Source organism: Copadichromis virginalis, linkage group LG23 (assembly GCF_057382275.1).
Source record: "Copadichromis virginalis isolate Kocher_CV1m ecotype Utaka linkage group LG23, C_Virginalis_male_GT1.1, whole genome shotgun sequence".
Classification (NCBI taxonomy): Eukaryota; Metazoa; Chordata; class Actinopteri; order Cichliformes; family Cichlidae; genus Copadichromis; species Copadichromis virginalis.
This window is the reverse complement of record NC_140639.1, coordinates 52,049,242-52,067,146: the sequence shown is the minus strand read 5'-3', so window position 1 is coordinate 52,067,146 and position 17,905 is coordinate 52,049,242. Positions and strand designations below refer to the sequence as shown.

The window sequence follows — 17,905 nt, the reverse complement described above, 5'->3', positions numbered from 1 at the left end:
GAAAGTAAAAAAGATTTTATCCCACACACTTTGCCTTATTGCATCTGTGGCGTGATGTTTGGGCCTGCTCTGAAATCGGGACACCAAGAAACCTGTGGAGTCAAATCAGGCTTGTTGGAAAAAAGCAGTCGTCTTTATTTAGCATGTTTCACAACAATGAATACTTTGAGCCTTTCACCTGTTTCTATGTGGGAGAATTTAACTGTTGATTGAACCAATTGAGGAAATCTGCCTCCCGTTCCCAGACAGGTCCACCCCTTAACCTTGAGTCGGCTCACGTGTGCAGCAAGCAGCATCTTCAGCATTCAAACATGGAGGTACGGGTAAGGTTACACAGCTGAAACTACACCTGGCTGTACTGCTTAGCCTTCCACATGAGTGAGCATTACTGCAGTACGTAGAACAATGCACGCACACTGTGCACTGTAGTGACTTCCCAGCACAGTCCAGTGCTGTCCACATTTTTAGGCACTACTAGTACTGTGACTCAGACGAAGGCTAAACTAGTGTTAGGAGTAGCTGATGAGGGAGGAGAAAAAGAAGAGGAGATAAAGACTGGCTCAGGTTGGTGGATGGCAGTGCTGAGCACTGTGCTCTCAGTGGTATGTTGTGGGCATCGTGGCGCTCCACGCGCTCCTCTATAAGGTACGTCAGCCATGCAGCAACGACTTCAGCGTCTCAGGGACAAACCACTGACCCCCCACCTCCAGCCAACCGCCACAAACGTACACGTTTGCTCTGAACGGCTTTACCAGACTGCAGGTACAGTCACATGACACAAGGCAGGGTTATATGACGTTAAGAGCTCTCTGTTCAAAGATGGTTTCTGGCAATAGCCGTGATGCAGTCCACACACTCGGGTCCATGTTCCGTGACCTCTTCCATGCCATCATCTGTTCTCAGACCTTTAACCACAGCGACTGGAGGAGTGAGGTCACGTTACACGCCACAAACAGTCTCTGTACACAGAACGATACCACCCAGTACCTCATAAGGAAGTACGCACGTGGACACCTGAGCCTGCTGCGTGTAGGAGCTGTGAGGTCACACAAAGGAAAGCTTTCAATGACAGCAAGCTTCACGTGCATGTTTATGTCCAGTTTGTCCAAATGATCACAACCACTCATTTGTAAGTAAGACATCCAGGTAGTTTGCAGGTTTAGCAACTCCTTCGCCCTCTCTCCATGTTCCTACAGACATGGATATAGATGCGGGGGAGCGTATCTCAGTGTCTTCCAACAGCCACAGGCTCGTGTTCCATTTTACAAATGCAACTCGATGACCATCAAGCATTTAAAACAACTGTCTGCTGATGGAGCAGCTATTTTACATGGTACCCTTATTACCATGGTTACATGAGCTGTTGCCAAAGTGGCGTTTTCACTTCCAAGTGAGTGATGTCAGCGATTTGGGCAAAGCGTTGCTGTAAGCCTGCCTCTGTGTGACGGCCGTGCTGCCTGACCCGAGGACGTCTGCCGACTGTGTCAGAGGATGGATATTGCAGACTACACAACAGCAGCGGGATGTTTAAAAAGACAACCGAACTTTGAAGCAGCGAGACGATTCTGTGTCCGAGAACATTACGCAGCCTATTGACCGATGAGGAGGAAAAGCATTCAAAACAGGACGCGTTGCCTGTTGTGAGGGGAAATGATTTCACAGTCCTTATTAGAGACAAAGCACTTTTTCAACAGTGGTTACACCTGTTTCACTGATCAGGTCACAGCGACGTGTCCACACAGTCACAGCAGACACACCTGTGTTATCTGTGCTGTAAACAGAGAGGTATGAAGGTCCACAGCAAGTCAGGCCAAGCTTACAAAACAAAGCGGCAGCAGGCGCACGGCGAGCACGGCCTCTTTCACCCTCAGAGACACAAACTGAGGAGAGCTCGCCTCACGGCTCCTGGATGCAAACGAGAAGACATATTAGGGAGATGTTTCATCAGCGGGAGATGACCAGATCAAAGTCCAGCTTTACACTCCAACGGCAAAGGAAACTACTCACGTCACCATGAACTAGGATGGTCTCGTTAGGTTCCAGGTGTAACCACAGCAACAGACAAAGCTTTATCAGGTCTGCAGACGGGGGGGGCTATGCAGCGTGAGCGGTTTCTACGAGACTGAACCCAAAGCAGACGACACAGAGTACGTGCTGGGCTTCTACCTGTCCGCTGTACAGGTTGGCACAAGGAGAGCATCTGAGACTCAGTCTACATGTGTACATCCTCCACAGCGTGGGTACGGTATGCACTGATATATAAACACTGATTTTATTTAGAATCCTCAACACAGGCAGACAAGGAAATAAAACGAACAATAATGGCAACCTGTGACCAAAGAACAAACATTCTGAAAATGTCTAAGTGCACTTACACATCTCTGCATGTCCCCCAAAGGAAGAAGGCCCGAAACTGAGAAGGAGAACAAGCTATGTGATGTGCCGTCCTGGACCCAATCTCTTTCCACGCGCTCACCTCAAAACAGACTGGGTGGAAACAACAAGCAATGACTACGCTAGAGTGGAATGGTCAGTGGGGAATACGATGCAGTAGCGAACACTAAACTAAATCTCTGTGGGAGCTGTGGGCAAGAGTTCAGGGGTACTTTGTCGCCGAGTTTATCGAGTTGGAAACGCATCGTCCCGTATTTGCATTATTTCTTTTACATTTATCACAACAGGCAGGCATGAAAAACGTGAACCTTCAAATAAATAACGAGGAAAATGATCCTTTCTGTACACAGAAAGCACATTCACATGTGTGGATGTGGGAGCGGGTACTCGAGGAGGTCTCTACGTTTACACTGACTGATGTGTGATGATGCAGGCACAGCAGCGGATCTATTAGAGAGATTTATTAGAACCACGTATCCACTTTCATTATTCACTTGCTTTTCCTCGAACATACTCTGGCCTGTCTGGTCACCTTTGAGATTGTGTCTGATACAGGAAGGGCAGGGCAGGGTTTATGGGCTTTCTGAGAAGGAGTCTGTTGGGAGCAGGGGTTCAGAGCATGCCAAACCCTTTGGCATAGGTGATGGCTTTCAGCAGTCTCTCCCTCAGCTTCTCCTTGCTGTTGTACTCGGGCAGCAGCAGCACGTTAAAGCAAGTGTGAGAAGTCGGTAACCTGTCGAGAAACCACACATCACACAGACAACACGTCAGGAACAAAGCAAATCGTCACACAGCAACACCGAGTGTATGCAGAGACAAAATACATGAAGTATACAGGCCGACAGCTCCACAAAGGGCTGTGATGCCTGCTGCTGTCACAATCGGTCTCCTTTATGTCCAACAAAAACAGACTGGCTTTAACTGGTTCATCCTTCCAGTGTTCACACTTCATAACAGTCATGCCAGTTTCTCGAGATACCTGCACTGGTGTGATGACTGATCAGTTTCCTCATCGTTTTTACAACATGTGATGAAGAAAAAGGATATTGTTGGATAAATAAGCTGAATTTAAAGACAACGCTACCACTCGTAATAAGCCACGTTCTCTCATGTCTACTTACTGATAAGCACGTACATTTTAAACACTGTGTACTGGACTCCTTAATGTTTGCTAAGAGCGTGCTGCTGAAACAAGGACACAGTCAGCTGTGCATAAAGAGCTTCAGTCACTAGCAGGAAGCAGAGCGCACGCAGCCCGTGCACCACAACAGAAGAGGGACAGGAAACGGAACGGCTGTGGCTCACCTGTCTGTGTCGGGGCCGTTCTTGGCGATAATCATCTTCAGCTTGCCCAGCCCACCCACAGGCGCTCTGTCGGTGCCGGTGGTGAACTGTAGGAAGAGGCATTTCTGCTCCTCGCCAAATGAGTGCAACGTCTCCCAAAACTCCCTACGACACAAACACGAGGAAACGCCTTCATCAAATATATATGAATTCAGTTTCAAAACATAGCCAGTGGATGCACAGACGTATGTGCTCCGTTTAAACATACAAGTTAACGGTGAGCGAGGTTTCAGTCTTTGCATATTTTTGGTCTTCCAAAGTAAACTCTCATGGTTTCTCAGGTGGAGTCTGTGCCTGGTGACGAGGCTGCAGCTGCACAGTGAGGAGGAGGCAGTGCTGATGTCAGGCGCTGAGGCCCAGTGAGTGTCAGGAACGTCACACACGGACCGCGCTCGCACCGCGCCCGCTGCACTCCTCCTCGTTTGGATATATTTCTCATGTTTGTCATTTCTTCCTGCATCTACTATTCATACTTTTTATAACTGCACAGTTGGTGTGGAGCACTCACATCATCGTTGCACATGTACAGTGACAATAAAGGCCTATTCTGGTCTGTTCGCAGTCTCGGGTGCAGGAGTGCATGCAGAGGAAATGCACCTGCAGACTGGGCCGAGCTGTGTAGCACTGACTGGAGCTGATAATGGGCCAACATGGCATACTGTTTCCTCCTCCTTCATCAACTTCACAATAATAACTGTCAATTAACACGTTCCCACTTGCCCAGTTGCATGCTGGGAATTGCTAGTTATGGTCTGTTAAAAGCTGAGAGGCTGTGTAGCTGCACTCTGTGCAGGAACAGAGACGAGCAGCGTGATGGAGACGAACTTTGAGCAAAGCAGGAAACATGTTGTGATCACATCAGCTCACGCTTCTGCCGTCTCACCTGCTCCAGGTGTTTGTTGGGGCTCTCCTGGGAGCTCCTCCACAGTCAGCCACAGATACACAGCCTCAGTGAACCCAGCTAACACTTTACTGAAGCTAACGTGTTACTGAAATATTGATTCTTATGTTCTACAATTGGTTCTCAGATTAAAGTATCGACATCTGTAGTCCATCATTAACAGGAACACAGTGGACTTTATCGTTAGGATCATATAAATGACTGGTAGGAACTACTTCTTCTTCTGCCTGTCACAGTGACATGCAAATTATGGCTGTAAAAATGCATCACGCCTCACGTGTGCTCGCTCGCTCAGTGGATGTTCGTAAGCAGAGTCATGTGTGGCGAGGCCACAAACCTTGTCAAACACAAAAGTCAATTATAACACAGAATAAGATGATGAGTTTATGATGAGGCGAACTGAAGGAGCAGCGGGACGGGTGTTGCTAGGGCGAGACAAACGCTGCCCCTGGCGTCCTTCGGTGCTGCAGGTGTGGCGCTGGTGGCAACCTGCAGCACTGCTGCTGAATTTAGGACAGTGACTTACATTTAGGCTCAGCTGTTTGTGTTGATGTTTGAGAGGAATTCACAGCAGCCTTAAAACTACACAATCCCATTTATCGGATCGGCGAGGAAACAAGCGGCCTCACACGTCACTACTGGAAGAACCATTCCAAGCAGAGCTGGTTTTGAAGGTTTAAATCCACACACGCAGTGTGGGGAGCTTTTCCCCACACTGCAGTCCTGTGAAGTGGGGCTGGGTTTTGATTATCGATGAAAATAGATTCTGGCTTGGATAACGTGATATCGATTCATCAAAATCCTGAATCGATATTTAAATATAAATTTATTTTGGCCGAAACGCCAGAATCTCAGGTTAAACCTCACAAAATTTCTACAACCACCAAACAGCTGAAACAGTGAATGAGAGCAGGAACACGGACTCTGCACGGAGACGTAAACACAAAGCGCTGTTACGCACCAGTCTACCGTTGTTTGCAGCCTGTCGGACGCTGTTTTTCCTTTTACTTACTTCTGAAAAGAAAGCCTCATTTCTGCTGTTCAATACTGAACAAATTAAAACTTTTTAAAATTATGCAAAATTGAAAAACGCCGTGTTTCTAATCAAACCTCTGCAACTTTGCTCTGCTTCACTTCAGCAGCATCAGGTCATGTTCATATGTTGATTAATGGTTTTCTTTCGTTTTTGATGTACTGCAGAATATTTGTATAAAATCCAGACCAGGAAAATCACCTTCATGTTTTTCTGTGTTTTATCTTCAGCTACTTTGACACAAAGGCCTCTGCTGTGATGCTCACACCTTTGATAAAGTCTCACAAGTGTCAGTTTTCTTTTTATAGATATAAAAATATGGATACATACTGATAAATGATAAGAATTATAATATTTCTGACTGCGGCAAAAGTTCCCCGATTCAAATGGAATCAGTGAGGATACCCAGCCCTACTGTGAAGCACTGAGTAACCGTCTGCTGGGGGGCCACATGGTGAGAACTGGTCTCCACTGCTTTTGATTGTGGGCCGTGACGTTATGATGATATAAAAATGCCTTTGATTAGTGTGGACTTTGAGCTGGGTTATAAAAATTAGACACAGCGCGCTGAGCTTGGTTTTCAGGTCAGATTCTTACTTGATTATCCGAGAATCTCTGTTATAACCTCCGTCGTATTCTGTTGTTTCTTCAAGTGCTAGGAAGTCCAGGTTCTACAGTGGGAGACAAAACATGAATGAATGACTGAATGACATCACTAGCATATACAAACATCCATTAAAAAAAACTCTCACCCTGCTTCCACAAATCAGGAGCTCGATCTCCTCTGGTCTGAACAGGTACTTGAGCGGAGACTCGTTGGTGACCATGTGGAAGCCTCTCCTGAACGCCTTGAACTGCTTCTCCACGCTTTTGTTCAGAATGTACTCTGAATACTGTGCAACAAACTCCTATATGAACACACATCAATGAGAACATTTAACAAGCGCGAGCCCTGAGGGGCGGCCGGCCTTGAACACCATGTCATCCCTTATATTTGTGTTACTTTTAACATTTCCATTTTTATCAATAACAAACCACCAGCAGCTGGAAACAACAAGAAGTACAGTGTTGTAATCAATGAGAGCTGGATAGTGCACAGTCAATATTTTATAAGGACATGGCAACACCGTGCACCCCGAGTCCCCATCGCCTCGGCAACCTCCATTGTTGTGTTGCGTTTGTGCCGCATACAATGGGACTTTTAGCCGTGTTGCTGTAACTAGCCCATGCACGCTGAGGAGCTACTCAATTTGAATGGAAGACATCCAGATGGAGTCTAGCTGAGTGGGAACCAGTGAAAAGAGGCATCAAGCTTTACCAGAAAGCACCGATGACAGCTGTAAATAGTAAACATTAAACAGCATCAGTGCCATCAAATCTCTTCCAATCAGATTTTGAGAAGCTATGACGGTTTGTGACAGTGAGCTGAAAGTCAGCTTACCTTCGAGTGGTGGCAGCGAAGCAGCTTTCCTCAGGTTCTCTTCTAATATTGAAAATGTGGCCAAACTTCAGGTTTAGAAGGCTGAAAAAATGTCACTGCCATCTTTTTACAGGCTGACATAGACAGAAGCTTCATTGATCCCAGGAGGAGTCCAGACGTAAACATGGTGCAGCCATGTCTGGGAGACTGCTCCTAACTGGGACTGTGCACTAACCAGTTCAATAACTTCCCATGGTAACAGTTTCAGGACCTGCACACAATGACCTGCCCAGGTGCTACCACAGGATCATGCAACCCTAAAGCTCCGCCCTCTTAATAAATCACAATCAGCAGAAAGGTTTGGGTCAGATAAGCTGAATGAAGTGGAAAAGCACACTTTGCCTGTGTGTATCGTAGGAGGACAAACGGCTCCACGGTTCTCTTCAGCTCACCTTTCTGTTTTCATTGGTGACGGGAATCTTGTCCCCATTTTCCCTTAAATCGTACATAAGTGCATTCCCAAACAGGTCCGTATGAGAAATCTGGAACGTGATCATCATGTCCTCCTCCACGCTGCCCTCATACTCCAGGAGCTCCTTCAGACTCTGGTATAAAACCTGTCCAGCGGTTCAGGACAATCAACACGTTATAATTAGCATAACATCAGCATTAGCATACATCATATGACAGACATGGCTGCTTTTCCTCCCAAACTAAATCAATTAGACAGAAAAAACAACAAAAACACAGCACAAACAGCTGCTTAGGTGATGCTTACCGGGTTGGCATCAGCCAAGTCCCTGAAAGTTCCTTTCTTGCCCATTAACTTCCTGTAGACCACCATGGGAAAGTGGACATCCAGGATACAGTTGTTATAGATGGCCAAACCGAGAACGATGCCAATCAGTGTGTACTGGCCCTCATTTTCAAACGACGACGGGTTGAACCAGAACAGTTTGGTGTGCTCATCATACGTGAACATGCCTGCAGCAAGAAAAACAGAGCACACGCCCGTGAATCCTGGGATACGAAGCAGCCACGCGAGAGACGCTCCATGTGCACACGGAAAAAGCAACACATCGGTTTTCCCTGCTCTCTATCACTGTGTTTGTCTGTTGTCAAGTTAGCTAAAAACTACTCAGCTCGTTTCCATTAGACCTCACTGGGAACATGAGAACCCTCTCAGGTCTGGAAGGACGTCTTTCAGACAACTTTGACCAGAGACAGTTCGATAACATGACAGCTGACACACTTTAGGTGGAAGAAAGCAGGACGCAAAACCCCCACAAACTTTACTTTCCAGTTTCCTAAAACTAGGCTTTGAAAAGCCAGTCAGAGATCCGGATTCAGTTAGCAGTGCAGCAGCGATATCTATGAAATCCTGAAAGGGGGGCTGACCGGAAACAATTCTAAGAAAGACCAGATCACTCCGACCAAGGATCTGAATGGATTCTGATGGGCCGACAGTGAACGCTCTCAAATCCAGCCCTGCATGCTGTGTTAGTGCCACGCTGCTGTGTATCGCCCACAGAGCTGGACCGTGACAGCAGCTGGACTGAACTGTGGTAAAGTCCAAACAGCAGACACGTACTGCCGCAGCTTCACACTCAGGTCCAAGTTCAAGGTGAATTATTAAGCCAGCATCAGCAGTTCAACGTGTATGTGCGACGCTTGTTTAAAGCCATCTGAAACTAAACTGCTCGCGATGCTTTCTTACCAATATCTGGGTTGAAGATCTCCTCCACCACCAGCTGAAAGAATTCTTTGGAAACACCTCCTTCATCGACACCTTGCTCTCCTTCAAACTCCACATACAGCTGCTTCTTCAAGTCTGCAGGATTTTCCATTGCTATCATTTCCAGCTGCAGACACACACAGAAGAAACGTTCACAAACATTAGCGCCTTGAGGCGACTGTAGTTGTGATTTGGTGCTATATAAATAAAATTTAATTGAACCCATCCAAAACCCAACTAATCAAAGGGACACTGAAGTCGGTTTGAATGCACATACCCTGACCAGAGCATCGTCAATGATGTGGTCTCTGCGCACTTTGAGCCTCAGGTAAGGGTTGAGCTGCTGACCCTGCACCAAGCTGTAGAGCACCGTGATCCGCCGCTCGCTGTACATGCGGATGCGGTTGTCGTAGTACAGACCCAGGTTCTTGGTGACGGCGTTCAGGATGAACGGACAGGTCATGAAGGAGAATTTGTTTTCAGTTTCAACTTTAAAGAAAGTATAGTCCTTGTCCATCTCTAACACCTCGTTCAGAGGCTCGTTGACAAACTCCTCAAAGGGAATGAGCGGCCGCCGGCAATCGCTTGTACGGATTCCCAACTCTGTCTCCAGCGGGTCTACTCGAGGGCCCTTTTTGTTCCTGCGCTCTTCACCCAGGAGCTCCTGCAGGGTGAGGTCACTGGACTCTGGAATGGGCTCCTCGTCTTCTTCCTCGTTGTGCTCCATGTCAAGGTCGCCACCCAGCACATTTGCATAATAGACGATCTTCAAGCACTTAGTGGCCGCCACCACAGCGTCGTCGTCGTTGACCAGGTTGCGGCTGTTGAACTCGTTACTGATCACCTTGTAGGTAATGAGCTGCTGGAAGGTCTCCACCATGCGCCGGATCTGCTCAGCGCTGTAATGCGACCACAAACGCGCCAGCTTGGCCTGAGCTGCCAGCGGGAGTTTGCTCATGGCCTTACAGAACTGTGGGAGAGCGATCTCAAGGTACTCGGGGCTGTGGAGGTTGCTGTTTTCCATCACTATTACAAAAAGGTTCAGGTAGTTTGGGTCTCGTGAATACACGTTATGGTACGTCAGGTCACACTCCACATTAGGCGAGAGGTAGACCAGCGCATTCAAGAAGGCGGCTTCGATTTTATCATTGGACAGGAGGCGCTCGTAGACCCTTCGCACAGCTTCGATATCGACCGAAACCTCATCGGGAGCCAGCTTTTGGACGTCGTTTTCTCCCGACGAGCACTCGCCGAGCCTCGATGATGAGGAGGTGGGGGAATCCTCCTCCATAGCTGTAGTTGAACTCGCAGCTGCCTCCTTTTCATCTTCATCCTTGTCCTCGTCCTTACCTTGGAGAGACTTGAGCTCCTCCTTGGTGTGCGGTTTGGACCGCCGAAAGCTCTGCACCAGTCCCTCAGCACTGGAGAAAACTCGGCCTATCACTCGGATGAGAGGGGAGTAATCCTCCTTTTCACCACAGGTGTCCAGGATCTCATACACCTTCTCCTCTGTCAGGTAATTTACATCTACACACAGACACAAATGTTGTTACCAGAGAAAAACAAAAACACAAACTGCACGAGTGAAACAGCGCAATCTGCTCACCTTTAAAATTGTCTCGCACAGAGTGGATGTCCTTATGGTTCATCTTCTTGTTGCTGCACGCAGAGTTGCTGTGAGCGCTGCTCTCCTGGTAGGTGGAAGCGGTGCCTTTCTTTGAAGGGTGTGGGTCGCATAGCTTGGCATTGACTTTGTAGAGCTCCAGGGCTTTGACCGCTGCCTCGTTGTTATCCATGCGGCTGAAGCCAACTGATGAGGCACACCACGAGTTGGAGCAAGACTCATTCCCACAGCCCTCCGTTAACTGGTGGTAATAGCGCTCTATTAGATGCTTGGCAGCTGCTCGCTTCCTGTGATCAGAGGTAAAACACAAGGCGGTAAAAGCACTGCGCGAATCCACTGTGATCCTCATAAAGCACTGAGTGCAATGTGAAATAATGGGAGACGCGAGATTGACTGCAATGCTTTTCCCACTTGAGAATCACTAAGAGTTTCTGTCAACAGACAACACAAGAGCTGAGCTTGGTCTCAGGCTGGATGCTGAGCTCGGGCTTATGGAGCTTTGGACGTGTTGCATTTCCAGCCACTTTCAGGTCAAGTGTCACGACAGATTTATTATCAGTGTTTAGAATAAATTCAAACTTGACAAAAACCTTCTGATTCTGCTAATTACACCACTGTCCAGAAGACAGCAGCATTCCAGCTGCAGTCGTATTGGTAAACACTGAAGCAATACTAATAGAACAGCAGTATTATTCATTCACAGGTACAGATACAACTGATAATGTAAACTCAAAGCTCCATAAATTCCATGCATAATTAAAGCACTTTAACCTGAAGTACTTTAATTATGTTTTATTTAAGCCAACGGTCCTTCAAATGTTCACATCATGAGCAAACAGTGTGACAGCTGCTGAGATGAACTGGGTGTGTATCACACTAACAATACAGCTGACAACATTTAGTCAAGGCACAAGATGAAGACAAGAAAGAAAGAAGCGAGGACAGACCCTAACACCAAGCTCCTGAACTGCACACATGGAAGGTAATGAGTTTGACTTACATTCGGCTTGCTTCTGGGTTTTCTATTTCAGGCTCCTCGTGTTCTCTAAATGAACAACAAACAAGGATAAGAACCACGGCACAGGTCATGATGACTACACTGACATTTCAGAGTACTGCTGGCTCTGCTGTGGGGTAACAAAGTCAGAGTCCTGCTCAGGAAATTGGTCGAGCTGTGTAGAAGAGGACAACAGTCTAACCAGCAAACCCACATTCGCTCTTTTTAAAGCTAAGCACTGGCTTCCACTTAGTGACCGGGGTCGCAGCAAATGTAATCATCTATGTAGATAATTCATTTTATCTCTTTTGTAAAATGTAGCATTAACCTAAACCCTGTAGTCCAGTCTGGACGGGCTGGTAAAGCCCAAAAATGTTGCCACTGGGACAATCTGTCGCTCACTTTAGCAAGCTAACACAGCAAATGCTAGTTAGCCTACTTTGTTACTCATACAAAAGTAATGTCTTCAAAGTGACCCGCGGGCAGATTTCTTTCGTTTTCATTTAACCAGTGCTTGCTATAAACTTTGCCCCAATATGTTGCCTGAAACAAAGGAGCACTGACGTCCACACAGCCTCCAACAACAGCTAACTAGCCCCCGCTCTGATTGATCGTCCTAGCATCCCGAGCCTTTCCTCTGAGCATCCCCACCTATCGGCTCCTCCGGCGGAGCTCGTCTCGGCCTGTGGTGGCGCACACTCACAGTCCTCCTTCTCGTCGGAATTCATACGAGACTTTATGCCAGCAGTTTGTTATCCTGTTGCTGTTTGTGGGTGTTGTAGGTCCTGCGCGGCTTCTCTCCAACGTAAACAGCACACTCCTTTAAGTCCGATCGGACACCGACGAAGGATTTTCTATAGAAAACTTCATTCACGGCCTTCCTACTACAGGCTCTCTCCTCTGCCTGAGCTTCGCAGCCATCTTGACTTCACCATCATACTACGTCCCACAATGCACTGCGTTCTAGCTCCAAGAGCTACTGGAATGGATCACAAGGAACTGGACTGCATCATTATTATATTATATACAAGTGTTGTTGTTTTTATAAAGTAATAATAAGTAAAAAGAGTAAACACCTAGAAGCACTTGTAGAAAGGTAAAGGGAGGGCAGAGAGGAAAAACAGGAGTTCCCTCATCAACTCTCAGCCTCCATCCACAGTTACAGCTTCAGCTTTCATGAAAATGGACAGTTTGAAGCTTCATTTTAAAAGGTCAAGGCAGTACGCCTAAAACAAAACCCACCGGAGAGCTGATTTTCCAGGAGAGCACTCTGACAGCTAAAGGCTTTACCGCCCATTCTACTTTTGAAAAACCGCCTGCAGCCTGACAGCAAAGCCCTCTATTTAATTCATTTTGTAATTAAGGTATTTATGAAGGTTGGTTTTGAGGTTTCTGCATGTAAGGCAAAGCTTTTGAAATCTTGGTTTGGCTTTAACAAGAAACCAGAGAAGAAATGCTAATAAGAGAAACATGACTCTTCCCAGTCCCCATCAGTGTACTCTCTGCAGTATTTTGAATCAGCTGGAGGCTTTTCAGACACCTATGGGGACATTCTAATAAGTAATTACAGTTGTCTGTGCTGGAAGTGAGGCCACCTATGGCCACGAGCTGTGGGTAGTGACTGAAAGAACGAGATCGCGGATACAAGCGGCAGAAATGAGCTTCCTCCGAAGGGTGGCTGGCCTCTCCCTTAGAGATAGGGTGAGAAGTTCGGCCATCCGGGAGGGGCTCAGAGTAGAGCAGCTGCTGCTCCACATCGAAAGGAGCCAGCTGAGGTGGTTCGGGCATCTGACAAGGATGCCCCCTGGGCGCCTCCTGGGTGAGGTGTTCCAGGCATGTCCCACCGGGAGGAGGCCCCGGGGCAGACCCAGGACACGCTGGAGAGATTATATCTCTCGGCTGGCCTGGGAACGCCTTGGTATTCCCCCGGATAAGCTGGAGGAGGTGGCTGGGGAGAGGGAGGTCTGGGCCTCTTTGCTTAGGCTGCTGCCCCCGCGACCCGGCCCCGGACAAAGCGGATGAAGATGGATGGATGGATGTGCTGGAAGTAACAAAGACAAGGATTTTCAGGTCAACCTGACTTCAAAGTACAGGGTGGGCCATTTATATGGATACACTGTAACAACATGGGAATGGTTGGTGATATTAAAGTCCTGTTTGTGGCACATTAGTATATGTGAGGGGGCAAACTCCTCAAGATGGGTGGTGACCATGGTGGCCATTTAGGAGTCGGCCATCTTGGATACCGCTTTTGTTTTTCCAACAGGAAGAGGGTCATGTGACACATCAAACTTATTGGTAATGTCACAAGAAAAACAATGGTGTGCTTGGTTTCAACGTAACTTTATTCTTTCATGAGTTATTTACAAGTTTCTGACCACTTATAAAATGTGTGCAATGTGCTGCCCATTGTGTTGGATTGTCAATGCAACCCTCTTCTCCCACTCTTCACACACTGATAGCAACACCGCAGGAGAAATGCCAGCACAGGCATCCAGTATCCGTAGTTTCAGGTGCTGCACATCTCGTATCTTCACACCAGAGACAGTTGCCTTCAGATGACCCCAAAGATAAAAGTCTAAGGGGGTCAGATCGGGAGACCTTGGGGGACCATTCAACTGGCCCACAACGACCAATCCACTTTCCAGGAAACTGTTCATCTAGGAATGCTTGGACCTGCACCCATAATGTGGTGGTGCACCATCTTGCTGGAAAAACTCAGGGAACGTGCCAGCTTCAGTGCATAAAGAGGAAACACATCATCATGTAGCAATTTCAAATATCCAGAGGCCTTGAGGTTTCCATTGATGAAGAATGGACCCACTATCGTTGTTCCCCATATACCACACCAAACCATCACTGTTTCATCTGGGTTGGATAATAAAGAGCGTCAGCTGCAGTGGAAATTTACGCTTCTAACAGTTCTGGATACGATCACTGGTCATTTTCTAAATCTTGACCAAAAACACAAACATTCAAAATATAGTCGTGCACATACAGTCACATAAAGGTTTCACAAGAGTCTTGATGCTCTGGTCATTCAAAATTTGGAGTCTGTTTAGTGTTTATTAACTGAACGTCAGCCACTTGGTATATTGTCTAGATTCTTTCTGTATTTAGTTATTGTGATTGCAATTTTTACCTTTTATTGTATTTGATTTAGATTGAGCTTTTATTTTATTATTGTATGTTTTTAATGTTTAATGGTCCTCCTTTCCTTTCTTATTTATAGAACAATGCATTTATTTGGCTTTATTGAACATAACCCTAACCCTCGTTCCTGGTAGGTGTTGGACTCCATCAGGGCTGCCCTTTATCACCGATTGTGTTCATAATTTGTATGCACGAGGGCTTCTACTTGGGTGGTCCAGAATCTCATCTTTGCTTTTCACAGATCATCATCATCATCATCATCGTTTATTTGTATAGCACTTTAAGAACACACCAGGCAGACCAAAGTGCTGAACAACACAGATCAAAACAACAACCAAATTAAAAATACCATAAAATCATTACACACAATAAAATAAATAAGAAGGTGTCAGTTTCCTACAGAGTTAAAAGCCAGGGAATAAAAATAAGTTTTCAATCTGGACTTAAAGACCTGCACTGATGACGCTTGTCTAATTTGGAGGGGAAGGTTATTCCAGAGCATCGGAGCCGCAATTGAAAAGGCACGGTCTCCTCTGCATTTCAGCCGCGACTTAGGGACCGACAGCAGCAGCTGCTCAGCTGAACGGAGCGAGCGAGGAGGAACATGTGGCTTCAGCAAGTCAGATAAGATGATGTGGATTTGTTGGCTTCATCCTATGGTGGACTCCAGCTCATACTGGAGTGGTTTGCAGCCGAGTGTGAAGTGGTGGGAATGACAGTCAGCACCTCCAAGTCTGAGGCCATGGTCCTCAGCTGGAAAAGGGGTGGAGTGCCCACTCTGGGTTTAAGTATGTCAGGGTCTTTTTCATGAGTGATGGGAGAGGCGAGCAGAAGATTGACAGATGGTACTGTGGCTGCAGTGATGAGGATGCTGTACCAGTCTAAAAGCGAAGCTCTCCATTTACTGGTCAGGACATCCCCGCCCTCACTTATGTTTACAAGCTCAAGGTGTCCAAAAGAATGACATCATAGCAGTGGACAGAAGCTCTCTTGGAAGGGTGGCTGGCCTCTTTCAGGAAGCCCTCCTGGGCATTTCCTGGGAGAGGCATCCTTGTCAGATACCCAAACCACCCCAGCTGGCTCCTTTCAATGTGGTGGAGTAGCTGCTCTACTCTGAGCCCCTCATCCTATCTCTAAGGGCATGTCCCACTGGGACGAGGCGCTGGGGGAGACCCGCGACACACTGGAGAGATTATATCTCTCGGCTGGCCTGGGAACAAGCTAGACGTGATGCCTATGGAGAGGGAAGTCTGGGCTTAGGCTGTTGCTCCTGCAACTCGGCCCTGGATGAGCGGACAAAATGGATTAATGGATGGATAACCCATTTTGTTATTGCTTGTGTCAAACAATTTGGAAAAAAGATATATTATATTATAAATATAGATTATATCATTTTATCTTATTGCTTAAGTACATGGATCAAGGAGTTTAAGTTGAAAGATCTTAGCATATATAAAGAATATATAAGTGTTAAGGACAAGGCATAGCATATAAAAGATGGCTTACATAAACTGCTTCAGCTAGCTCACACAGATGACAAGTATAAGTGTACATTAGTCTATAGATCTGTTTATAGTCACGCAGTTCTGATGTATTTGATGTGACATCTGGAGCTAACTAATTGAGTCTCCCTCCTCAGTGAAGCATTTTCCTTTTTGCCAGTCTTTGTACTCCCATCTCTCCTTGACTGTTTCAACCTCTTCCTTTAAATACTTTCCTTTACGCTGTCATTTCACCAACAAGTGTCCTTGTCCTCTTTCCTTAGTCCAGAGGATACACCAAACACCTTCCTGACAGGTTCCTCACTAATTCAGCTGTAGTTTCCCAGCTGGTAACTCTTCCCTAGCATCTCAACTCCCTCTTGAACTCTGTGCGACGTTCCTCCTTCTTCAGCTCCCATCATTTAATCCTTGGCTCTGCCTTCACTTGATTACTCTTCTTGATGTCCAAAGCCATCCTACAGACTACCATCTGATGCTCCCTACCTACATCCTCCCCTGCCACCACCTTACAGTCTCCTACCACTTTCATGTTGCATTTTCAGCATGAGTCCACCTGTGTTCGCTTTCTTCAATTCTGACGTCCTCCTATCTGCCTCCCCCTTCTTAAAGTTCATGTTCACCACAGCCATTTCCATTCATTTCAGAAAATCTACACCATCTGACGCTCTGCATTTCTCTCCTTAACACCATGCCTCCTAAACACCTCCCCATCGCCTCTGCAGCCTTCACCTACATCCCCCTCACAATGCTCTCCACCCTGGGGAGACCCTCCTCCACTTCATCTAGCTCTCTTCTAGCTAACATCCGCCCATTGGACATACACGCTGACAACATTGCACATCACTCCTTTGATTTGCAGCTTCAAACTCAACCCTGTCTGACCCTCTCTTCACCTGCACAACACTATTCCCATACTCTTCCTGTCCACTACTCTATTTTTCCTTCTCCATGGTAGAATAGTTTGAATCCACCTCCAGTGCTCCTGGCTTTGCTTCCCTTCCACCTGGTCTCCTGTACACACACAAACACACTATATCTGCCTTCCTTCTCTACATACCATCTGCCATCTCCCTTTATCAGTCATAGTCCCACCTCTCACCTCCACACTCCTGCTTTTTTGTCACCCTCACTGCCTCCTAACACACCTTCCCCCCTTCCCCTTGTCTTGTCAGCAGGCTGTAGCTCAGGTAGACCAGCTCATCTGCTAGTTGGAGGGTTGGCAGTTCAGCCGCTGGCTGCTTCAGCACACATAAAATAGTGAACAATGAGCTGCTCTCCAATACAATCATCAGAGAGTCAGTGTTTGATAAGTGTTGTTAACTTGGGTCCCAACTGATATGGAAATCTCATTCCTAATAATCTGCATTTTTGATCTGGCACTGATTTTACACTGTTCTGTCCTCAGCATTTGTCTTGGGGAGCTTGGGAACAATAATAGGAATACACAGCAATTATTATTTGCTCTATTTTTTATTTTTGCCTCGTCAAAGTTATATCAATACAAGTATGAGCGTGTGCAATGTTACAATCACATTTAGCAGTGAACGTGCAATTGTATAATTTTCCAGCAGATGGCAGTGCAGACTCTATGCGCAACGAGATTGAGCAGGTGAATGGTTTCTAATTTATTGTGAATGGTATTATTTGGAGATAGAAAATCGGTAAACACTATCAGATTTATTTTATTGCACTGAAAATAATAGCCAATAGGTTGAATTTAGAGTAAAGGATTTAGTGGTAGTTTAATAAAGCTTTTATATATCACATCCACAGTAAAGGGTTACTTTTTACACAGCTTTTTA

The 17,905-nt window shown here is 46.4% G+C and overlaps 1 protein-coding gene across 2 annotated transcripts; it reads right to left on the bottom strand.

Moving 5' to 3' along the window:
• Positions 1 to 105: 105 nt before the first annotated feature.
• On the bottom strand, positions 106 to 12,389 carry LOC146682229 (ubiquitin-protein ligase E3A). Of its 2 annotated transcripts, none has more exons than XM_085447257.1 (11): positions 12,100 to 12,389; positions 11,452 to 11,496; positions 10,434 to 10,738; positions 9,105 to 10,354; positions 8,810 to 8,954; positions 7,871 to 8,076; positions 7,545 to 7,709; positions 6,425 to 6,580; positions 6,270 to 6,343; positions 3,700 to 3,843; positions 106 to 3,127 (listed from the first exon to the last, which is right to left on the bottom strand). In XM_085447257.1, exons 1-11 carry the CDS (start codon positions 12,174 to 12,176, stop codon positions 3,007 to 3,009), a joined length of 2,688 nt encoding a protein of 895 aa, XP_085303383.1. In that variant the 5' UTR covers positions 12,177 to 12,389; the 3' UTR covers positions 106 to 3,006. The 2 variants fall into 2 exon arrangements, with proteins under 2 accessions (XP_085303383.1, XP_085303384.1); XM_085447258.1 differs by having other exon boundaries at positions 12,152 to 12,267.
• Positions 12,390 to 17,905: the final 5,516 nt, after the last annotated feature.